This window comes from Pantherophis guttatus, chromosome 2 (genome assembly GCF_059756535.1).
Source record: "Pantherophis guttatus breed Tessera chromosome 2, ASM5975653v1, whole genome shotgun sequence".
In the NCBI taxonomy this organism is placed as follows: domain Eukaryota; kingdom Metazoa; phylum Chordata; class Lepidosauria; order Squamata; family Colubridae; genus Pantherophis; species Pantherophis guttatus.
Genome location: NC_142064.1, coordinates 135,844,921 through 135,870,398, shown reverse-complemented (window position 1 = coordinate 135,870,398; position 25,478 = coordinate 135,844,921). Strand labels below are relative to the sequence as shown.

Genomic DNA, 25,478 nt, shown 5'->3' with positions numbered 1-25,478 from the left:
GTCGATCATCAAGCTGCCCTGCAGGACTCCCTAGACCAGTTATTTTACCATACTAGTCATATTAAGTTGCAAAGTAATGGTCTTGAATAGGAGATAACACACTCAGATTTTGTTTGGGGGGGGGGAACCAAGAACACCCCTTGGCCTAAAGTCCAGTTTTACTTGTTTTAACTTATTTGTGCTTTGCTGCAAAGAACAGGCTCTGCAAAGTTTCTGAGACAGATTGCTCTATGCCTGTAACATTTCATTAAAGTGTGATAAACATGTAGCTCACGGTCCCACAGAAAAGGCCACTTGCTTTAATCACTTAAGTACAAGAGAACAATTTCACATTTCGGGGTTCACATGCATTGTAAGAAGAGGAATCTGGTCCCATACATCTTAGGTTGTTTTCCCTAGATTTGGGATTTACAGATAATTTCCTGGAGTCCTGTCAGTATAATAACTATTATACATATTAGAAATCCTTTTTTATTCTGTGGGTTTCTGAAATTTGTGCAAAACAGGATGCCAGTCAGTGGTGGGTTTCAAAAATTTTTACTACCGGTTCTGTGGGTGTGGCTTGATGGGTGTGCCATGGCTTGGTGGGCGTGGCTTGGTGGGCTTGGCAAGGGAAGGATACTGTAAAATCTTCATTCCCTCCCCACTCCAGGGGAAGGTTACTGCAAAATCCCCATTTCCTCCCGATCAGCTGGGATTTGGGAGGCAGAGAATAGATGGGGGTGGGGCCAGTCAGAATTTTTATTGCCAGTTCTGCGAACTACTCAAAATTTCCGCTACCGGTTCTCCAGAACTGGTCAGAATCTGCTGAAACCCACCTCTGGTGCTGGTGTACTTTATTGGATCTTTTTGTCTCTTTAATTAATTCTTGACTTTTTGATCCAAACCATACTTGCACATTAGCCAAAAAAGAGAGAGAGAGAGAGAGAGAGAGAGTTGGAAAGTAAAATAAAATTGGAAGGGGGCAGAAATGGTTGGCTTAAGAATGGGGGTGCAAAAGAGTCTAGGGCTAAACTCAGCAGCTCAGAGACGTGAAAGGAGCTCGGCCTTGCAGTTTATCGCAAGCATATTACTTTCCCTGCCCTCTCTTGCTCGGAATATCTGAGCAATGTTGTCACTGGGAAAGGCTACACATTTCCATGCCAGGACTACAGGTCTTGGCTGGTAGCTGCTGCTTTTGTATAAGTGTGTGTGTGTGTGTATTTGTGTTTCCTCCACTCCAGATGTAAAGGCTTGCTTTGGCTGGTTCAGAAGAAATGCTGACTGCAGCTGTCCCAGGAATATAGATGGGGGAAATACAAGGAAGTTCTGTAAGAAGTAGGAGGGGAAAAGATTATGAAATGAAATTGTTCCAAAGACTTCTTGTATACTTTTTTTTAAAAAGGGGACAGGTTTTTTTTTTTTAAGCCAAAGAGCAAAGAAAGAAACGAAGGTTTTTTGTTTTGACCAATAGGTTTAAAATCTTTTAAGTTTCGTATTTGTGTTTAGTCAACATCTGCAGAAGAGAGGAGAGCAAAGTTTTCGTTAAATCAGCCTTGATTCTGGTGATTAGCTGAACATATCCAGGTAGTTTCCTTGACATGAAGACAGACGTGGTGTGACATTGTCTTTGTCCACAATGTTTTCTTTCAACTTCCCACTTCTAGTCTACAGCCCTGGCATTTTTTGATCATCTCCCATTGAGGAATTAAACATGTCCAATGTTATCTATCTTCCAGGCCCACGTGAGCTACCTCCTGAGGCTAGCCTACAGAACCCTCCCTCCCTCCCTTCCTGTGAAGGATTGTGCAGTCCTAGTGAACAGCCACTTAAATATGTTGCAGCCACCAAAAAAGCCAGTGCAGTCCTAGACTGCATCAACAGGAGGATACAATCAAGATCACGAGAAGTGTTACAACCACTTTATAAAGCCTTGGTATAAGGCCATACTTGGAATACTGCATCCAGTTTAGGTCACCACGATTAGGGGACTGGATGCTAAAACATATAAAGAATGGTTGCTGGAATTGGATATGTCTAGTTTTTTTTTTTTTTTTTTAATTTGATTTATATGCCGCCCTTCTCCGAAGACTCAGGGCGGCTTACAATGTGCTCAGCAATAGCCTTCATCCTTTTGTATATTTATACAAAGTCAGCTTATTGCCCCCACAAACTGGGTCCTCATTTCACCTACCTTAGAAAGGATGGAAGGCTGAGTCAACCTTGAGCCTTGGCGAGATTCGAACCCTGCAGTAATTGCAGGCAGCTGGTCTTAAGCAGCTTAATAACAGGGTGCCTTAACCCCTGTACTACCAAGGCTCTTAGTTTGATGAAAAGAAGGACTAGGGGAGACATGATAGCAGTGTTCCAATATTTGATGGGCTGCTACAAAGAAGAGGAGGTCAACCTATTCTCCAAAGCACCAGAAGTCAAGACAAGAAGCAATGGGTGGAAACTAATTAAGGAGAGAAGCAACCTAGAACTAAGGAGAAATTACCAGACAAGTGGAATGGCTTGTCTTCAGAAATTGTGGATGCACTGGAGGCTTTTAAGAAGAGACTGGACAGCCATTTATCTAAAATGGCATAGGGTACCCTGCTTTAGCAGGGGGTTGGACTAGAAGACCTCCAATTCTGCTATTCTGTATTTTGTATTCCTTTTTCAGCAGAAACCCAATAAAATATCACTAAACTTCGAGATCCACTGTGATGGAGTGAATGACGTGTGGCAAAAGAGTAGGAGAGCCCAGTTTGTAGTCCACTATCAGCCAAGGAAATGCAGTGGATAATTGTGGACACTCATCTACTCTTAGCCCCACCAATCTCACAGGGTTATATATGGGAGAAAATAGGAAGACAGAGTGCTGCGTATGCTGTGTTGAGCTCTGGAAGGATAAAAATATACTTATTTAGAAATAAGTATATATTCTAGGCAGGAGTGCATCTAGAAAGCCACAGGAAGCAATTTCTGCCAGATAAGGCTTAGGAATAAAGAGAAAGAGATTCCACTTGCAGACAGGTTGCTCAAAGAAATATAGTTTAAATGATGGAGCCAGAACTTCACACAAACTTCTCAGGAATTGGTTGGAAAGACAGCGTGATTAGCATGGACCACTTTATCACTGACATGATTGTTCACCGCACATTGCTGGGTGTAGTTTCAATTAGTGTGGTGCTCTGGCACAGCTTAATGGATCCATGCCAATATCCAAAACATTCTAGAAAGTGCTCAATACGTTTTTTTCCTTTACATACAAATTATGTAGGATAAAATTATACTTTCGCTGTATATATGCTATGAATTATAATACTGTGATTGCTTCTCAAAAAAAAAACCCACCATGTTTTCCCCAATGCACTGCAGGCTGGGCTTTTAATCATATCACCAGGCAAAGATTGTTAAAAGCTGATGGCTTACTGCAAGGTCTCTCACATACACACAATTTGAAAAATAGCACGGATGTGAAATGAAGCAGCTTGCTCATCAACTCTCTTCTGACCAAGATAAATATGAAGGGAGCGGCTGCATGGACTATTGCTATGACAAAGTCTCCTTCATATCTACATTTTATTTATTTTTATCCTGCCTTCATTATAACTCAAGGTGGTAAACATACCTAATGCAGGTGGACCTCAACTTACAATGGAACTTCCGTCACTAAATAATGCAGTCATTAGGTGAGTTGCATCTGATTTTATGACCATTTATTATTATTATTATTATTATTATTATTATTATTATTATTATTATTATTTATTAAATTTTTATACCGCCCCCTCTCCCGAAGGACTCGGGGCGGTGAACAGCCAGAATTAAAAAACACCATACAAATATTAAAATACATTAAGACAGAATTAAATTATCTTAGGCTTCTCCAATTTAAAACCCCATTACCCATAAAATTCACCCCATTAAAAATTTTTTAACCCAGCCCGGCTTGCTGAAATAGAAAAGTCTTCAGGGCCCGGCGGAAGGTCCGGAGGTCCGGGATTAGTCGTATCCCTGGGTGTAGCTCATTCCAGACCATTTATGCCATGGTCTTTAAGCATTCCCAACTGACTTTTGTCAAAAGCTTCCTCAGAAGGTCATAAATGGCCGTCTGTCACGTGACCCCGAAATGCTGCAACTCTCAAATGCATTACCAGGCACACAAATTGCAATCAAGTGCCTGTGGGACACTGCAACTGTTGTAAGTGCAAGTACCCATCAAGTCACTTTTTTCAGGCCCCTTGTAACTAAGAACAGTCGTTGAACAAATGGTTATAAGTCAAGGACTATATTCCTCCTATTTTTCCCTCGACAACCACCCTGTGAGGAGGATGAATAACTGGCCCAATGTCACCAGCTGCTTTCATGCCTAAGGCAACTGTCCCCAATCTTTGTGGCTTTGTGGTTGAAGGGGTGGAGAGGGGAACCAGGCTGCCTGAGCAGCAGGCCACTACATATACACGTGTGCAGCTCGACTTGTGCTCGAGTGGCCTGGTTTCAAATAGGCCACAGCCCAGCAGTGGGCCATGGCTCAGAGGTTGGGGACCTCTGGCCTAAGGCATGAAGCCCTAAATAAAAATTTCCCCATTTACTTAACCTTGAGAAAGTATCCTTCCTACATCTGATTATAGACAACCAGGAGGCAAGAAAAGGCAACTGTCTCAGCAGGCAGGCTTGAGTTCCATCAATAGTAAAAAAATGGGGGGGGGGGAGAGAACCCCACCACAAACAAAGCAAAAGAGATCCTCCTATGCAAATTCAGAGAAAATACTGGATCTGAGTGCATTGAAAAGGGGCTAAGAGAACTAGGTCCTATGTGACTGAGTGGGACAAGTAAGCTCGTTGTACCAAAGTACCAATAAGTAGTCAACTAAGGCTGGCCAGGCATCATGCGTTCTTTGAGTGACGGCAGCAGGGGTGAAATCCAGCAACTTCTGACAGGTTCTGGAGAACCGGTAGCGGAAATTTTGAGTAGTTCGGGGAACCGGCAAATGCCACCTCTGGCTGGCCCCAGAGTGGGGTGGGAATGGAGATTTTGCAATATCCTTCCCCCAGGAGTGGGGAGGGAATGGAGATTTTGCAGTATCCTTCCCTTGCCACGCCCCCAAGTCATGCCCACCAATCCACACCATACCCACCAAGCCAGGCCCACAGAACCAATAGTAAAAAAATTTGGATTTCACCACTGGATGGCAGTCTTTGTACATAAGAGCATGGTGTCAGCATTCATGGCTCATTTAAAGCCAGAAAACATATAAGTGCCAAGTGTGATGGGTTTTGTGAATGTGGCTGTTGTGAATAGCAATAGCACTTAGATTTATATACCGCTTCATAGTATTTTTACAGCCCTCTCTAAATGGTTTACAGAGTCAGAATATTTCCCCCAACAATCTGGGTCCTCATTTTACCTACCTCGGAAGGATGGAAGGCTGAGTCAACCTTGAGCCCGTGAGATTCGATCTGTTGAACTGCAGCTATCAGTCAGCTGAAGTAGCCTGCAGTACTGCACTCTAACCACTGCGCCAGCTCGACTCTATCAAGGTTGTGAAGATCAGTTGAGCAAGAGTCCAGCTATTACTGTGTTGTGATAGTTCGATATTCCCACAAAGCTGACATACATAACACCCAACTCGGAATCTGCCCTTACATTACTATTGTCTGTTGGCAATAAATTAATGCTTGTTGGCAATAAATTAATGCTGTGGTACAACTAAGACCTTGATGACTATCCCTCCATCATAGCATGCAATATATTGAGGGATATTCTAATACCAAGAAGGAAGCCATTTCAACTCCAGGGTATGCTTCTGGATTTTATACTCAGCTTAGCAAGATGCACATACAATTTCACACAAGGCCTCGTTACTATTCATGGCTCAAAAATGGGGGAGAAGCCTTTAAAAACCCTGCAATGTCCAATTGTTCTGAAGAAGCTGGTTGCTTCTTGCACTTTTCCACTCTTAAAACAACAACTAGAGATAAGTAGTTACCACACAATGGGGTGGTGTGAAGCTTAACTGCTTTAAAGGAATGGTAAGAGCAAACAATATTTAGTCCAAATAACCACAAAGGTTGACGGCTGAGTTCTTAATGGGATTCCATTACTTTTATTTGAGCATCCTTAGGTCAGGCCACATAACTGAGCTGCCTGTGGAATAAGTGAGCTGAGTCACAGCTTTGCCTTTACTTATGGTAAGAGGTACTTAGTGGCTTGCCTTTGCTTAACCAGGCTGCTTTTGCAAAATAGAATTATTGAGCGGGACTACGCCTTTCCCTGGAATGGAACTAGCCCCTAACAATGTCGCAGAACCAGGCGGTTTTCCATTATGCTGTGTTCAAAAGAAATCTGAAAAAGCTAAGACTTTATGACAATACATGCCGGGCCTTCTTAAGAGATGAAGGTTGAGGTAATAGTCTATCAACGTTTTATCTCTTGCCAAACCGGCCTTTCATGAAGAACAGCTTGTTGAGTAGGCAGCAACAGTTGTGCACTCAAGAGAAGAGCTGTGGTGAGCAGTCAGAAAATTCGCTGTTTCTCATGTCTATAATTAATACTCGCTTACTTCTTAATTTGATTCCATAAAACCTCATGCAGGATTTCTTCCAAACTACCGAAACAGGGGTGGATTCTACTTACCTTACCACCAGTTCGCAATGGGGCTGCACAGGCGCGCGCTTCGCTCGCTTCTGCACATGCGCAGAACACCCTGATGACGTCGGGGTCAGTGGGCGGAGCCTCCCGCCAGTTTTACTACCGGTTTTTGCGAACCGGTCTGAACCGGGGGCAACCCGCCACTGTACCGAACTGCAAAGTTTCTCAGGATATTTTCTGTCAGAATCATAAATGGATTTAGTCAAAACTGAGTCTTCAATTACCCTGAAGATATGAGGACAAGTCTGATTACTTATTAGTACTCACTATTACTTTTATAGCCTCATCTTTCTTCTTAATTGCCTTTTTGGTTTATCTAGCCCTATTATTTCTTATATTAACTATTATTATTATACACGCACTTTTGATCATTACAACAACTTTGTGTTATTTAGAAATAAATAGCAAGTAACCATGGTTACTTAGTAAATGCCATGATAGGAGGGGGTTTTCATTCAGTCTGATACTCTGAATCTCCAATACAGGTGGGAGTTGAAGTCCAGATATCTTGAAATTGCTAAGGTTGAGAAAGACTGTAATAACTGTCACACCACACTGTTGCTCTCGATTATTACAAGTTCTGCTTCTTTCACACATCTTTCATCTCCTATTTGGGAATTGGGATTCAATGGGACAATAACTGCGGCAAGGCTGAAATGACCAGGGAGATGGCTTCCTCTTTTCCTTTAAGAGAGTCCTTCAGTGGTACTCTACTACCACCAGCTGGGCAATTTAAGTAGGAAAGTGAGGCACACACAACAATAGGACTTGTCTTGCAACTTTATTACCTCAGCTGCAAGGATGGATATAAATATCTTACGTACATTCTGGAAAGTTAAATAATTCTGCATATTCATATGCTACAAGACAGGTTTTGTCACGGAGATATTTAAAGTGCATCAACCCCAGCAAAGTTTTAGTCCTGCTTCAACTCTTCTCTTCTATGTATTCCTTCCCCAATCGGATTAATGCCTTTACCTTGTAGAAGAATTTAAGGGGCAGGGAAGTAAATGGGGAAAAAACACAAAGGCTAAAACAACATATGAAGAACGGTTGCAGGAACTGGGTATGTCTAGTTTAATGAAAAGAAGGACTGGGGGAGACATGATAACAGTGTTCCAATATCTCAGGGGCTGCCACAAAGAAGAGGGAGTCAAGCTATTCTCCAAAGCACCTGAGAGAAGGACAAGAAGCAATGGGTGGAAACTAACCAAGAAGCAACCTAGAACTAAGGAGAAATTTCCTGACAAGACAATTAATCAGTTAATCAGTTAATTCTGAAGGAACAACTTGCCTTCAGAAGTTGTGAATGTTCCAACACTGGAAGTTTTTAAGAAGATATTGGATAACCATTTGTCTGAAGTAGTGTATGGTTTCCTGCCTAAGCAGAGGGCTGGACTAGAAGACCTCCAAGGTCCCTTCCAACTCTGTTATTCTATTCTATTCTAGTCACTACATACATAAATCAGTAGATGGATGCCATCTCTTCAACTGAATTATCCTACTGATGCAATTCCAATAGGGCATTGCATGGCATACCTATTCACTTCATTCTGTTCATGAAGTATTATCCTACTGATGGAGAACAAATAGAATATGGGTAGTCCTCAATTTACGGCCACAGTTGGGACCAGAATTGCCATTGCTAAGCAAGAGGGTTGTTAAGCGAGTCACATGCGATTTTACAACGTTTTTGCCATGGTTGTTAAGTGAATTACTGAAGTTGTTATGTAAATCATGCGGTCATTAATTCGCTTATCAGAAACTGGCTGAGAAGATTGCAAATGACAATCACATAACTCTGGGACACTGAAACTATCATAAATACCTGTCAGTTGCCAATAGCCTGAATGATTCTATAACCGTGAGGTTGCTGCAACTGTCATGAGGGTGAGGATCGGTAATAAATCACTTTTTTCAATGCCATTGTAACTTTGAATGGTCACTAAACAAATAGTTGTAAGTTAAAGACCATCTGTATAATATGGAGGGGAAATGGCTATGAAATACAAAACCCTTTCCTTTCAGCCAAAACACTTTCTGCAAACAAAAATTCAGCTTCTCTCTAGTCTCTACAACTAGGGTTAAGCTTTAGCAATGCAACTGCAAATCTAATTCTTTAATGTAATATATTTTGAAAAACAGCACTGCGATAACACTGAAGATTTATGTGGCAGCTCTTGTAACCGTTTTGCACTAAAGCTCAAATAATCACAAAATGCAAAAGGTATTTGCTTTCACTCACAAAAGGTATTGTTTGTTACCATTAAAAGGGCAGCTTAATTATTTTCAGGGGGAAAAATGCAATTGGCTATTGTAGCAGTAGAAATAATTGGCTGCAATAGCAGTGAGCTCTGCTATGTTATTTCCAACTGTTGGCAAGAATGGGAACTATTTCCTGAATACAAACGCAAACAAATCAATGCTGAACCCTCACACAATGTACTATTCTTGTGAAGTTAAAATGCAATTGTTGTGGACTGTGCATCCTGAATATTCTCAACCCTTGTAGATTTTTTGCGGAGCTGGGGTAGGTGTGGCTTGCATGTGATGCATCCGGCTCGTGGGCTGCCAGTTTGACACCCCTGGATAGAAGTCTGCTTAGATGCTGGAGTTCAGAAGAAACTTATAGAGATATTTGTCTTCATCCTTTTACTGGATACTTTTAAACAAATCAGTGACTTTTGGCTTTCTAAAGACGCTTTAGGGGCTCATTTGGGGCCCAGACACATTTTGAGAAATAAAGATGGTCCTTGAGGCCTGGTTTGACTGGCAGCAAAACAGATTTCTTTGTGTCAGTGTATGTGGGCATGTGTTAACTTAAGATAAAAAATGAAGTGGAGAAGACCTTGATGGGTATCAAGGGAGACATTTGAACAGCATATTCAGTATTGGAATATGCTGCAGAGTTGTCTGCCATATCCACAGATTACAAAACCAATAGACAAATTAATGCAGGAATGGAGAAAATGAAGGTATTATACTTTTGGTAGAGTTGCAGATTTTTGAAGGCGTTATAAGGGCCTGGTGGCTCAGCAGACTAAAAGCATTGTGATTAACACCAGCTGCCTGCAATTACTGTAAATTCGAATCTCACCAGGCTCAAGGTTGACTCAGCCTTCCAAGGTAGGTAAAATGAGGACCCAGTTTGTGGGGGCAATAAGCTGACTTTGTATAAATATACAAAAGTATGAAGGCTATTGCTTAACACATTGTAAGCCGCCCTGAGTCTCCGGAGAAGAGCGGCATATAAATCAAATAAAAAAATAAAATAAAATAAGGGAGTCCCCTAGTGGGGAACCAAATGCACCGCAACCTCCATAATGAAATCTTCAATACTGTATAGCAGTGATGGCGAACCTTTTTTTCCTTGAGTGCTGTTACCTGCTAACACGCATAATGCAATGCCCCCCGCACAGGCCATGCCCCCAGCACATGTGCGTGCGACCCCCCCCCCACGCTCCCCCCACCCCCGTTAGCAGGCCTCCCTGAAGCCTCCTGGAACCAAAAACAGGGTGCGTGGGGCACTGCACCCCCCCACATCCCACATGCACGTGTGACCCACACACACACCTCCACGCATGTGCGCGCCTCCCAGCAGAGACCCAAAAATCAGCTGGCTGGCGAGAGGCACGTGAGCATGCACGGTGGAGCTGACCTGGGCGTCGGCTCGTGTGCCCACAGAGATGGCTCCGTGTGCCACCTGTGGCACGCATGCCATAAATTCGCCATCACGGCTGTATAGGATACATTGATACTCTCTGAGCATCAGTGCTGATGACGTTGCCTAGTTTGGGTAATGAAACATCTGCAAGAAAACAAGCAAGCTCAGAGAGCACCAAGAACCTCTCATTTCAACCCTGAGCTACAAATATTCTCCTTTATTGATATAGAATATAGTTCTGTGGCTCAATAAACATAAAAATTTGTAACAAACTTGGTAACAAATTCAAGATTTAGCAGAACAGTGATTGATATTTCTCTGAATGAATGTACAAGGTTGTTGCCACCTGAGAGGTGTAGTAATTTAAAGCCTCTGTTAATTCAAGCAAATTGGAAAAGGCGCTATCGGACTTCTGGGCTTTTTTAGAAGCATTTGGGTAACTTGTAGCCCTTTGATTACCCTTGTGTCACTAACTGCAGAGTGCCTGTGGATTTCTTTGCATGGCCACCACTCACAAATACCTCTCTGGTTGGTGAACAAAGGATTAAAAACAAATGAAGCTAACCAACAAACACAAACCACAACCGCACAGCATAAATCAAGGCTCAGGATAGAGTACAGTAGGTTCAGAATTCTAAACTATTTTCTAGATGAGTTGATACAATATCCTAATCCAGTGCTCGTAGGGAAAGCCAAGCTTTTAAAGCATTACAGAAAACCCATAGCATCAGGGCCATTCAGATCCAGGTGGAGCAAGGCTGATGGCAGAGATTGCTGTTCCAAAGGGCAGGTACTGTGACAGAGAAGGCATGCCTCCTACGTCCCAATAGATGGCTCTGATTCATGGAAAGATCTGAAGCGTATATACCCTGTTGGATCCTGCGGGAGAGGCAGGCATAATTGGAGATTAGTAATCCTGCTAATAATTCTGTGCCATCAGAGGGTTGATAGGCGATAAGCAGTAAAATGAATTGCACTCAGAAGCTGATAGGAAGCCAATGTAGCTCCTGAAGTGGTAGCATTACACAGGCATATAGCTACCCATAGCATTGCATTCTGGACCAACTAGATCGCTAGATGATCTTCAAGGGCAGCCCCATGTAGAGCACATTGCAATCATCCAGGCAGCCAGTGATTATGAAGCAGAGCCTCCCAATCTAGGAATTAGGGCACCTGGTGCATTAGATGGAGTTGCAGAAAAGACTTCTTGGCCATGGCTGCCATCAGTTCAAGCAGGAATTGTGAGTCCAAGAGGGTCCCAAATTGTGTGCCAGTTCTGCCTGGGGAGCATGACCCAATCCAGAAGCAAAAACAGAATTAATGGGGACAGTGATGTTGCTGTCATAGCGTTTTTTATGTCAGCCAAATAAGAAAGCTCTTACTTTTATTCCTTTGATCTGTTTTGTATGTATATTTAAAGTTATTTAGTTATTTATCAAATTGATATAGCCACCCCATCTTATGAATGTAACCCAGGGTGGCACAGAATAAAAATAGCACCATTAAAAATAAAACTTTAAAAACCATTAAACAATTAAAACATAACTAAAACAGCAGAAGAGCACCTTCAATGCATGCAATATAGGCAGTTCTTGTTTTAACAACCACAATTCGGACTGACAATTCCATTGATAAACAACATGGTTATTAAGTGAAACATCACATGAATACGATGCATTTACAATCTGTTGTAGGCCATTTGTGAAATTCTTTTTCAGCATTGTCATAACTTCAGATGGTCTCCAAACAGGGCAGTTGTTGTATAGCCATTTCATGGGCTCCCTATTTCCATGGGATCCTCAAGCTTGCTGTCAGCCTTCCCAGGCAGCTAAAATTTCAAACACAGTCAGATGGGCTAAATCTGCTTTATAGTAAGACTTCATTAATAGACTCTTGCAAGCCTGAAAGTGCAATTCTCCTCCCATCTCTTTTACTGCCTGATAAACCCTTCCTATCAGACCTGATAGGACAGGTAAATATAACCAGGGAGAAGTAATCCCTCCAATAATCCAGCCTCATGCTATCTAGGACAGGGGTCAGCAACCTGCGGCTCTGGAGCCACATGTGGCTCTTTCACCCCTCTGCTGCAGCTCCCGGTTACTCAAAATATCACTCACAGCTGCCAATGTATGAGACTTGCTGGCCCACAATTTATTGAGCTTTTCAACCCCCGATAGGCCAACCATGGATAAATCCAAGAAAAGTAAAGTTTCAGAAGAAAACAGAACGTTTAATTCAACTACATATGTGTTTTGTGGCTGCTCAAGAAATAGTCAGGCACGGGAAGGGTTTTGTGGCTCCTGGTGTTTTCTTGTCTGTGAGAAATGGGTCCAAATGGCTCTTTGAGTGTTTAAGGTTGCAGACCCCTGATCTAGGACTTTAAAAGTTAAAACCAACACATTGAATCTGGAAGTAAACTGGCAACCAATGCAGCTCATAGAACAGAGGTTTAATATGTGCAGTTTTAGGACCATTTATAACTGCCCACTCCACATTTTGCACCAGTTGAAGCTTTGGGATACTCTTCAAGGGGAGCCCCATGTAGAGTGTATAGTCCATTTGGGAGGTGACCAGAGCATGAGTAACTGAGAGCACAGCCTCCTGATTCAGAAATGGGTACAACTGATAATACAGTACAAAGTTGCTCTAAGATCCTCCTAGCCGCAACAGCCACCTATTTTCAAGCAGGAGTCATAAATCCAGGAGACACACACACACACACCCGATTGCAAACACATTAAATACAGCAATGAGGATTGTAGCAATATAATCATTTCACTGGTTTTACTCCCCTAACATATCTATGGAGATTCTCAAATCATTCAGGTATGGTTGTTCAGTACTGAAACTGAAAAAGCTTCTTGGATGAGAAGCGAAATGTTTTTCAAGGAAAACAACCAAGAAAGTCCAGTTGCCTTTTGACAAGCACCTTTGATACTCCCCTAGCTATTCACAGCGGTACAAGAATACCCAGCTATGCATAATCTTTCATTGTACGTATTTTGAATTTGCTTACTGCATTTCAGAATCACCCAAAGGAGGAGATGTTTGTGTGGAAGGCTGAACAGGAGAATATGTGAATATCTTTATCTTCTTTTCCTGCTCAAGAATATTTCCCTCTATAGAATTATTCTGAAGTATTAAGCAGGCTCTTCCTGTGGTTCTTGCCACTTCACACTTCTGTGTTGCTTTGAAAAGAAAGCAAATGAAAGCAGAGTCTGGGATACCAACAAAGAATTGTGTGAATCTGGTTTGCCACACTGAAATTCATTCATTCTAACATGTGCCTTTGAACCCAAGGAGGAAGGGAAGTTTTATCAATGTGGTTGAGTAGCATTCAGCCCCCTTCCCAGTTCTGAAGAGCTTGAGCATGCTTCAACAGTTCTCCCTAAAAAGCATTGCCATTTATATTGTCAAAATATAAATTTTATTAAGGAATACAGAGCCAGTATAGAGCCAAAAGTAAAAGCCAAAAACGATATGAGGCTTTATTTCAGAACTAACAGAAATCAAATTTCTGTGATGAGAAAAGAATCATTAAAATTGTGAGATACCGAAACCAAGCATATCTTATTTTCCTGTTGCTGGAGGACCAAAAACATTAAACTTTGTTTCCATCTAGTGGGAATTCTCTGTGCAGGATCCATCTCCAAAATTTTGAGACTATACCGGGGTGAAATGCTCCCGGTTCGGATCGGATCACCTGATCCGGTAGCTTTGGCAGCGGGTGGTTCGAAGAACCGGAAGCAAAAATCCCTGCCCGCCCCTCCCCCCCATGCCCAGCTGAGCCGCGTGATCATCAGAAACTTTTTTTTTAACTTTTAAAAGCATTTTTTCTACAACCTCTTCGGCCAAAAAAATGCTTTTAAAAGTGTAAAAAAAAAAGCCTCTGATGATCGCGCGGCTCAGCTGGGATCGTCAGAGGCTTTTAAAAGCATATTTTCTACAAACTCTTCGGCCGAAGAGGTTGTAGAAAAAAAAATGCCTTTAAAAGCCTCCGACAATCCCAGCTGAGTTGTCTGATTGTCAGAGGCTTTTAAAAGCATTTTTTTCTGCAACCTCTTAAGGTTGTAGAAAAAATGCTTTTAAAACTAAAAAAAAAAAAAAAGTTGGCCATGCCCACTCAGTCAGATTACCCTCCCCAAGCCACGCCCACAGAACCGGTAGTAACAAAATTTTACATTTTACCAATGGACTACACCAAATCAAGGTGTATCGGTAAATTTGGAAAATAATTTCTGATATTAAAATGTATGATTTTCAAGACCCCATGTTATCCGTACAGTTCAATCGCATGGCAAAAGAGTTGGTTCTCTCAATAACCTGCCATTTTCCCTTTGATTAAATGCCAGAATGTAGGTTAAAGGTTTTCCTGTCCAGTTGTGTTCAAATCTAAGGGGCTGTGCTCATCTCTATTTCTTGGCTGAGGGACCCAGTGTTGTCCAAAGACATTTTCCATGATCATATGGCCAGTATGGCTATACGCCAAAGTGCATGGAACGATGTTACCATCACAACACCTCAACAAGCCATCACGCCATCAATGTCGTCATCATCATTGAGCCATCACGCTCCTTCAACAAGAATATACAAATCCTGAATTATCTCAAATGTTTTTTCTCTTTTGATTTAAACAGCAAGAGGCTCCTGTCCCAGCTGGTGCTTCCAAAGCAACACACAAACTCCATGGCACAGTCTCTCGTCAAGATCTGAGTTATCTTCTCAGCCATGTTCCCTTTGATGGTGAGCGAATGGAAATGATCAAAGTCATTCCGGCCCAACTTCCTCAGGCGCCGAGCAGCTGCACGGTAGCATTTCCATGGCTGGGGTTCAAGGAGTAAATATGTACATTTAGTCACAAGGGAAGATAAGAATTTCACCAGACCACTGTCCCCATGATTCAGATGGATCCACATAGTTATTGACATGCAGAAGCAAATGTCAAACCAACAGCGACCAAACTTGTTCAAGTAGGAGGTCAGCAGAGTCTCTCTTGCACTGGGGTCCATGATATCGAGAGTGGTGTAGGAAATGGAACCAGGGAAAGGGCTGTGTTGTTTGGCTCTCTCAATCAGGTTTGCATCAATGTCACAGCAGAGGAGGCGGAAATCCTTTCCATTCACAGAATGCTCCGGGTTAGTATGGTTAAAGCCAAGGAGGTGCTTATAGAGGGCGACACTGAGTTCCTGAAGAGAGAAGAGAGAGAAATCTCTCAACTTTTGCTCTAATCTTTTCCTAGGTACCCACCCCCTAGTCCAGGGGTCAGCAACTGCGGCTCCAGAGCTGCATGTGGCTCTTTGGGCCCTCTGCTGTGGCTCCGTGTCAGGTGATCCCACCACTGGCTGCCCCGCCCCTCGCCCTCCCCTCCCAGTCACTCCTTGCCTGGCCTGAGAAGGTAAGGGCGATGGCAAGGGATGGAGAAATGGCCAGGGCAGAGACAGAGAGATACAGAGAAAGAGAGAGAGAGATACAGAGAGATACAGAGAGGGGGGGGGGAGAGAGGGGAGAGAGAGATGTCAAAAGGATTTTGTGGTTCCCAGTGTTTTTTAACCACTGGTTCTCTGCCCTAATGACCGGCTGGATAGGCGTGGCTGGGGGGGGGTGTCATATGACTGGTGGAAGTGAGCAACATTGAGTTGGCCACGCCCACCCAGGTTTTGTGGCTCCTGGTGTTTTCTTTTCTGTGGGAAACAGGTCCAAAAGGCTCTTTGAGTATTTAAGGTTATAGACGCCTGCCCGACTAACTGTAATTGCGCCTCTATGATCTTAAACAAAATTCAGACAAACCATAGTTCATGAATCCAGAAACTCAGATTCAACAGGACACTGGCTGAGTCCATCCTGGCTAACCCCATAAAGGAAATCCGGCTGTCTATATAAGTCTAAATCGAACTGTCTATATAAGCATCCTATTTCTTAGGGGTTTTTTATAAATGCGGCTGAACTATAACGTCAAATCATCCCTCGTCTTTGCCAATTATCGCTGGGGAACTGATGAGCCGATCCAACGCATTTGGAACATACCAGGATGGGAAAACCTGACCTACAAAAAAATGCTTTGCAATTTCTTCGAATATAGATAGCCTGGATTTGCCAGCTATGCTTCGCAGTTGGGTTCTCTGGACTTCTGAGAGATTGATGCCGAGATCAATAATGGCCAGAGTAATATGAAAATAATGGACTGCGTTTGCAAGAGCTGAATACCAATTTGCAAGCATGAAAAAACCAACGGGGAAGCAACTGCAATATATGCAAAGATGCTGAGACAACACCTCCCCCCCCCCCCCGCTCCTTCTCTTTCTTACCCCCGAATTGCATCCAACATCCAAGCCCAACAGGGGACCCGCACGCGGGTTTGGGAAGAGCTCACTCAAAAGAGTCGCAGGCAAGAGGGAGACGCGTCCTTCGGGCGGATGGAAGCAAGAGTAGTTGGGGAAATTTCCGTACGGCGCCGCCCCGCCTGGCAGAACCGGGGGCTCAGCGTCTGCAAGAACCTTGCAACGCGCGGTCACGGGCGCCGCCATTTTAGGGGCCGGTAGGCTTACGTTCCGACTAGGAACTGAGCAGCAACAGCAGAGGTTCCGGGGGTGGGTGGGAAGGGACGTGTTAATATAGCAAAGCTTTTAAACAGGAGAAGAAAGGAAGTGATCGAAGCCCATAGCTTTTGTGAGGTTTCAACAGACGCAGGGTTTCTGTTTTTGTTTTGGTTTTTTTTGGCAGCCTGGGCTGTAAAAAAAAACCCGGACTACGTGGTGGCAGCAAAAGGAGTGGGCAAAAAAGAGGAAGGGTGAACGGCAGAAGCACTGAACGGGTGGAGGGAGGGCTTGCTTCTGAATAAATTAGCATAGGATCAGGCTGTCTCCGAGGGGTCTTTTTTGTAAACCGCCTAGGGTGACTGAAAATGAGTGGGTGGTCATATAAATCCTCTAAAAACGAAATAAAAATAGATTTGCCCCATGAATCTGGAGCAATCTGATCTGTGGATCTTCTGACACCGCCATCAAAGTTTGCATCATCCCGGTTTGCAGGGGCTGAACTGCAAGTCGTGGTGCCAGAAGATGGATCTGAGGCACAAGACTTAAGGACAATGTACGCCTTTAAGGTGCTAACTGGCAGATGGATGTTCTACATATAATTTTGCCAAATACCTAGCTGTACATTTATAGCATTACATTGGACTATGTCAACATCAGCTCAATTTTGGGCAGCAGAAAGCAAACCCAACAAAGGAACAATGCAGATGAGGATGGGAAGGCGGGTTGCCTGGCTCCCCTTTTTTGGGATACACATACACACACGCCCATGTGGCCAGATGCCCTCTTCAATGAGTCATTGACACTATGGGAGGCAGCCTTGGAGATAGTAACATAGCAGTGAAAAACTGGAATTTGAGTACAATCAGTAAGCGACTAAGTTGTTTCGTTAGGTCAACGAATTTACACTTTAGTATGACTAATTGTGAATCCAATTTACACTTTAATTTTATATTTCCTATGTACAAATACATTGAAATGAAATTTCAGCATATATATGCATCATCTTGAGTTTTATTTATGTTAACCGTGGAAGGAACTCTGATCTCAGACAGTAGCTTAGCTGACAGTGCATTAATTTCATAAACAGGAAGCAACTCAGTGTTATGCTACATACATAATAGTGTTTTGAATACATTTGTATTTACTTCACTAATTAATCACAGACATCAAAGATGCAGTGAGGGTTCAGGTCACAACTTGTAAATGTGCCAGCAGATGGGATGGGCCGGAAATATAAATACCTAATTTCTATCAGTATAAAATTATTATATTACTCAAATAAAGAAGGAAGAAGAGGAGGAGGAAAGCAAAAAAACAGTCTTTGTACTCTCCCAATACTGGATTATCTAGTAAAATGAATGGGAAAGAGGCAGATTGTATCATATTCTTTATTTTAATAAATCCAGTTTACATATCAGTATTAACTATTGATAATGAATAAACTTGAGAATAGCAATCTAGAACTATTAGTAGTCCTGATTTAAAGGCAGCCACCTCAATTACTCTCTGAAAAGGCTGCTTCTTAAAAAGCTTATCCAATCCCAAGAGGGGGGTCTTGTAATCGCCCTTGAAAGATAAGCAGCAATGGGGGGCCACAAATCTTACACGTGATGAGGCTGTCTGAAGATGCAAAGGCTCAGAGCAGGACAACCCCAATAGTCTTAGGCTAGCTGATCTGAGAAGAAGCTATTCTAATATTCTTTGAAGCTCTACAGATTAGCCAGAATGGCAATTATCTATGGCAAGCGAGAGAGAGAGAGAGAGATCTGCGCCTTCCGGAGGGACTGGTACCAATTCATATCAATAATTCCTCTCTGTGAGCACATTGACACTCGGCATCAAACAGCGCTTTTACATACCAGCAGATGGCTGTGTCTTAAGAACATCATTTCCTGCCAAGATGCTTTGGAAAGGGTCTTTTTAATTATGCAGTTATTATCTGCCCCAGACCAAAGGCTTTAGGTTAAGAGAGTCACTAACAGATGACAAATATCTCACAATTATACCAACCTGCTTTGGACAGTATTCAATCATGTGAGTTTTCATATCCTAATGGCAAAATTAAAGCTAGTTTGGTATAGCAGTTTAGGTGTTTGACTAAGAGTGGGGAAACCTGACTTCTAGTCAAAAGTTAGATATAGAAGCCAGCTAGGTGACTTTGAGCCTGTCACTTTGTCTCAGCCCTAGAAAGAAGGCAAGAGCAAGCCACTTTCAAAATCTTTCCATGAAAACTGCAGGAACTTATCTTGCCTGGAGCCATGATTGACTCAAAAAGATTCCACCGTGGTAAACTTCATTTGACCTTTTCCTGGCATGGCAGAATGATTATTTTTCTCAGGGGATGGCTGAAGGAAGGAGAAGAAAGAGACCAGAGAAGAAGTTGGTTGGGATTACCTCAACTGCATACATCTTTGAAGGGCTGCCTAAATCAAGTCTCTTTGTAGGAGTCATCCTGAAGGCCACCTTGACGGATTCAAGGAAAGAAACCAGCTTTTCCAGCCTTGCTAGAAAATTGTATCAAAGAAATGGGTTTGTTGCTCGTATCTATGGCTGTCTTAGCCAGCAGGTGAATGAAAGCTATTGAAGATCCAGATTTCTTCAAAATATCCAGTAGATGGTGGCTATCTTAGATTTAATTATCATGAATTAAATGTAAAGTGCCTTTTGAACCCATCTCAGATTTCAAACCTCTCCTCTTTTCTCCTCCCTTAATCTTAAAATATTAACTGATTTCAAGACTTGTAAGAATAAACCAATTATGGTACCTTGGAGGTCAAACAGTAATAGTACTAGTTAATGGATTCTGGGTTCATGGTGGCAACGATTTGATATAGCATAAGGATTGGTCCCCCCTCTTTCTGCCTGCACCCAAGATAAAAAAAGCAGTGATATCAAAGTGTACATCATGTACATGATGATGTCATCTCCCAAGCCCTGCAATTCTGTACTTGTATCATGATGTCTGATGCAAATAATGTTACAGAATGATGTCATCACCTGTGCCATCTTTTGCTCTTTTGTTCCCCTTGGTTGTGTGCTGTTATTTTTCTGGTACACAGTTGCCTGTGTTTCACTGCTTATTCACTCTATATATTTGTTTCAAATTGTTCAACATACCTGTCAGTCTTTGCTTTATTATTAATCTTTAAGGTCATTTCTATAATAATAGTATTCCAAGCTATTTTTTTAAAAAGCTAGCAGGCCTTTTTTCAGCAATGATCTGGTATAGGTCAATTCCTCCCCCCCCCCCCGAAAAGCCTTTTGAAGCCATATTTTATTTTGGGGGTGGGGGAAAATCAAGATGTTTTTGTTTCAGAAATTTTTTATGATTCATTGTGCTAAGATTCATTTTTAGGGAAACAATGCATTTTGAAATAAGGATGTTCATATTATGTTTTATTTTAAAAAATGCAAGTTACTTTGTATTTAGTTAGTTCAGCAGCTATTTTCTTAAAGGTTTTAATAATTATACTAAATTATAATTATAATGATCAGCGGAACAAATCTCACCAGCTCAAGGTTGACTCAGCCTTCCATCCTTCCAAGGTGGGTAAAATGAGGACCCAGATTGTTGGGGGCAATATGCTATTTAGTATACTGTCTTTGGTGTAAGCCGCCCAGAGTCCTCAGAGAGTGGGCGGCATAGAAATATGAATAACAAAATAAATAAAAATAAAATAAATAATAAGAATATTCTGCTTTAGTATTCCTAATTGGCCATGTTGTAGGAAGGACAGCTCTTTTGGAAAGATTTTTTTTATTTTGTTTGCTTTTTTGACATGGAAACCATAAAAATCTTTTAGATCTGGAAGAAATGATGTGGTCATGAATTGTCCTTGTGTCTGGAAAGATCTATGCATTTACCCTGCCCATTTTTTTCTTAATTCTGGCAAGGTGGTTTTATAGTCTTCTCTGGAAGCTTTAGGGCTGAGTCTTTATACTAGATTTCCTCAATTTTCTTTTAATGCTTATCTTACATGTACCATCTTTGTAAAGCAACAACTTTTGTGTCCCGCCTTCAGTGGAAAGAGGGTGTCTCCCCCATCCTTTCTTTTGTTTTTGTAACTATCACACAACATTTGGTTTTGTTCTTTAAAAAGAATTAACTCTATTTTTAGATCTACTCAACAGCTCCTCTGTGTTTCCCAAATCAGAATAGTGAGACCACCAATTTCTGGCAATTGTAGAAGCAGAGAGTTGCCAGGGCCATGTAAATATTTGGTGGAAAGGGGGAACACAAGTTTAAATGTAAGACCTGAACGGAGGAAGGCTATGGAAAGCTACAGATTCAGAGCAGGGGTGAAATCCTACCGGTTTGGACCAGTTTGGGCGAACCGGTAGTACTTACCCCTCCTTGGCCCCACCCACGCCCGGCTGGTCGCCGCTCACCTCTTCCGGCCGCTCGATATTCCACAGAATTCAATGTTAAATGCAGCAGAGAGAATACTAACTTTTCTCCCTCTGTTCACAACGGAGCTGCTGCAGCCTGTCCCTTTTAAGGTGGTCCCCAGGAGAGAGAGGGACGGGGTCAGCAGCTGGAATGGAGCCGTTTTCGTGAAAGGCAGGAAAATGAGGAAGGGGATTTTCCTGCCTGTCATCCATTCCTCAATCTCAGGACAGACTGAGGGAAGGATGATAGGTGGGAATATTCCCCTCCCCATTTTCCTGCCATTCGCGACAAGGAGTGGCTGGGAGGGGAGGGGCCGGTGAGGAGCCCCTCGATGTGAGTGATGTCGAGTTGGCCACGTCCACCCAGTCACATGACCTCCTCCCAACAAGCCACGCCCACGGTAGGGGAAATTTTTTAATTTCACCACTGATTCAGAGGCAACAAGATACTTTGGAGTGCATAGGGACATTCACATTGCCCAAGTCTGAAACTCCTTAAACCAAACAATGTGGATTGCAGTGCAGTTGTGGAACAGCCTCAGGGAAAGACAAAGTAGCTGCTTGAAGAAGTTGCAGGTGGGGTGAGGACATATGGAATGCACATGAAACACCCTTTTGTCTTTGAATTCAAGGCACTATACACCCCAAAGTAGAAACATCACCAACTCTCTTTTAACTATGGCACCTGCAGCTCTTATAGTTGTCCTCTCTGCTTTGCTTTCGTTATCACAATCCCCCTGCTGAAATTTCTGCCTGGCTGCATAAACATACAGGCCATTCTTGATGACCTGAGAATTTTCATTAATCCATCTGTTATTGGCCATGATACAAATAAGTGGCAAGCAGTCTTAATGTGTTAGAAACCCTCCTGATTCCTATTGTCTTTTTTTTATTTTCTTGTAAGTCATTAGCCTGAAAGAAAATGTGCTGAAGGCAGTGCTATTCTCCAGAATAAAACGAACCATCACTTTTACTTAACTGGCAGAAAGCATTGCTGTATTTTCTACCTTGGTAACCTGTTTCTCAGCAGGTTGCATCTGTCCTTTTTAGAGAAATCTGAGGTCAGCTCTTCTTCTAGATACTCTGCTCTTTAAACCATGAATTTCCCTGGGTGATCCTGGGCCACCCACTGTTTCTGAGCTATCTTACTACGGTAGGTTGCTTGCAAAAAGAAAATAAAGATGCGAAGATAAAAAGGAATGCAAAATAATATAAATGCTAACCTGAGGTTGTTGTTTTCTTTTTTGGAGAAAAATGCTTTCTCAACCAATTCTGACAGGCTAATGCAGCCCTTTGGGAAGGCTAAGAAATAGCATTGGGAGGTTCCAGGACAGAGAAGATCTTCATAAAATCTTCCTTTCCTGGATAGAAAAATTCTCAAAGCATTTTATATTTGTCAGAAAGATCAAATTTCAACAGATAAAACACACCTGATCCTGGACATAATAGGGATAGTTGAAATCAAATAACCTTTTACAGTATATGAAAAGAGGAAAGGAACATTTCCTTTATTTGTTCTTCTAATTAGGGAGCAAAGCAATAGCAATAGAATTTAGACTTACTGCATATACCTCTTCATAGTGCTTTACAGCCCTCTCTAAGCGGTTTATAGAGTCAGCATATTGGCCTCCAAGAATCTGGGTCCTCATTTTACCGACCTTGAAAGAATAGAAGGCTGAGTCAACCTTGAGCTGGTGAGACTCGAACTGCTGCCAGTTGGCAGAATTAGCCTGCCATACTGCATTCTAACCACTGCTCCACATCATTAGCAAAAGGCTGTCCTTTCTGTTTATAGTTCCTGGCTAGATTTTGGATTGCTGTCCTACCGTGTTCCACTTCTAATGCCAGGATAATATTAGCATCACAATTACTGAATCCAAAACCATACTTTGGTTGTGCACACAGTCGTGTGCAAGTAAGAATTCCTTGACAACAGAGGTAACCAGGTGAGGCATCTGAAAGAGGCCAGAATACTATAATGTTTGATGTGACAGAAAGAGCCATAGATGTGGAAAAATCATACGGACAATCACGTTTGCTTATTCCTATCAATACAGGAAAATGGTGAGTTTTGTACTAGTCTTCTTTAGCTTGGAGTGGCATATTTCGGGGAGATAGTACCTCAAATGCATAGCTTGAAGAGCTTTCTAATCAGTGGTGGAAGAAGAGATTATTCGGGTTTAATTAATTTAATTTAATTAATTCTATTTATATGCCGCCCCTCTCCGAAGACTCAGGGCGGCTCACTATATATTTTAAAAAATCATTATAAACAAACATTTAAAAATTAAAAACATTAAAAACTCATTCATGCCATTCATGGCTGGATCTCGCCAGATCACAAGAGTGAGATCAACGGCCCCAGGCCTGCCGGAAAAGCCAGGTCTTCACCGCTTTTCGGAAGGCCAATTGGGGAGGGGGGTCCGGAACTCAGGAGGTAACTGGTTCCAGAGAGCTGGGGCAGCCACAGAGAAGGCCCTCCCCTGCGGGCCCGCCAGCCAGCATTGTTTAGCTGACGGGACCCGGAGGAGACCAACTCTGTGGGATCTTACCAGTCGCTGGGAGCTATGCGGCAGAAGGCGGTCTCAAAGATAACCTGGCCCTGAGCCATGTGGGGCTTTAAAGGTAATAACCAGCATCTTGAATTGTGACTGGAGACCAATAGGGAGCCAATGCAGCTCGCGGAGAATTGGTGTAATGTGGGTGTATCTAGGTGCACCCACGACAGCTCGTGTGGCTGCGTTCTGGACCAACTGTAGTCTCCGAACATTTTCAAGGGTAGCCCCATGTAGAGTGCGTTGGAAGCAGAAGGAGGAGAAGATAAGTTAAAACCATCTTACCAATTTCAGAATGTTAGAGAGACACTAATTTAATAAAGCTTTAAAAATAATTGTATTGGTTTTCAAAAAAGATACAAAGTTAAAAGGTTCTGCTGTTCTGCAGTGAATTAGCAATGTGCCTTGTTTTCCACAAGCCCCAACCAAAGCCAGAAAGGTGATGGTTCATTTTTGTTTATTGTTAATGAAAACTAAAATGCTCAGGGCTGTTTTATTGGTTTCATTAGTTTCTAGCATTAACTGTGGATACTCTATAACTGAAGGTTTTTAAGAAGAGATTGGACAGCCATTTGTCCAGAAATAGTATAGGATCTCCTGCTTGAGCAGGGGGTTGGACTAGAAGACCTCCTTCCAACTCTTGTTATTCTGTATTCTATTTATTACAGTCCCTGTCCTTCATGGCTGCATTGAGTTCTGGACTGCATACCAGATTCCCCCATGTCATTTATTCTCTGCAATGGTATGAATTTGCCCTATTAAGGTGGGTATGAAAATTTAGTAAAACTGGTTTTCACCTTTTTAGAGGAACTTGACCAATGGAGATGAGATTCCTCTGGAAGGTTGCCCAGGAATGGATGAAGATATATTTAAGATGAGAATTCAGTTGGTGAGTACATGGAAATACTCATACTGTTCTCTTGGCAAGAGTATGGAAATAACTTGCTTTTACCGTACTTCTCTTATGATGTTATTTCCTCTTGTCATCTGATTTCCCAGTCCTGCAGGTGGCAGCATTTGGCTGATGTTCTCAAACTCAGAGGTAGCCTGCTCAGAATCTGGATAGATTTCAAACTGTAGCTCATTAGATGTCCATTAATACACCAGGCTTTAAGCTTGACTGATACCGATCTTTGGAGGGGAGGAATCCCAGGGAATTCCTTAGAAAAATACAATTGCACTGCTTGGAAAGGGTTTTGTTTTGTTTTTTTTAATTTAAAAAAAGAACACTAGTTTTTCAGCAAATAATTTGCTTTTAAAATGTCTTTGATTTGCTGACATTATAGTAATGGAGGCAGGCAACTTTCTTTTGTCTAACCATCTCTTTGAGGAGAATGGAATCTTTATTTCAGGAATTTTCAAGAAACCCAGTCATACAGATTGGGGAAAAATTGGTTTACCTTTTAATAAGAATGTATCTGACTCAAATTTCTCAGATCTTTACAATAAACCAAAATGAGGCTGTTCTTAGTTTTGCTACCTTTCTAAGTAATTTTTTAAGCCCTCCTCTCAAAATATACAATAATAATATTGCAGAAATACATGCAGAAGAAATATACAAATATACATTATAATAGGGAAAATAGGAGATGTGGTGACTCAGTAGCTTAATGATGCTAGAGATGGTCTCTGCTCTAGCAGTTTGAGTCCTAGCACTGTGATGGGTGAGTTCCTGCCACTTGCCTCAGATTCTGCTCACCTAATACCGGTAGTTT

The 25,478-nt window shown here is 42.1% G+C and overlaps 1 protein-coding gene across 1 annotated transcript; it reads right to left on the bottom strand.

The window, feature by feature from the left end:
- Positions 1 to 13,687: 13,687 nt before the first annotated feature.
- BCDIN3D (BCDIN3 domain containing RNA methyltransferase) lies at positions 13,688 to 16,847 on the bottom strand. The gene is made up of 2 exons (XM_034413055.3): positions 16,589 to 16,847; positions 13,688 to 15,469 (listed from the first exon to the last, which is right to left on the bottom strand). Exons 1-2 carry the CDS (start codon positions 16,805 to 16,807, stop codon positions 14,885 to 14,887), a joined length of 804 nt encoding a protein of 267 aa, XP_034268946.2. The 5' UTR covers positions 16,808 to 16,847; the 3' UTR covers positions 13,688 to 14,884.
- Positions 16,848 to 25,478: the final 8,631 nt, after the last annotated feature.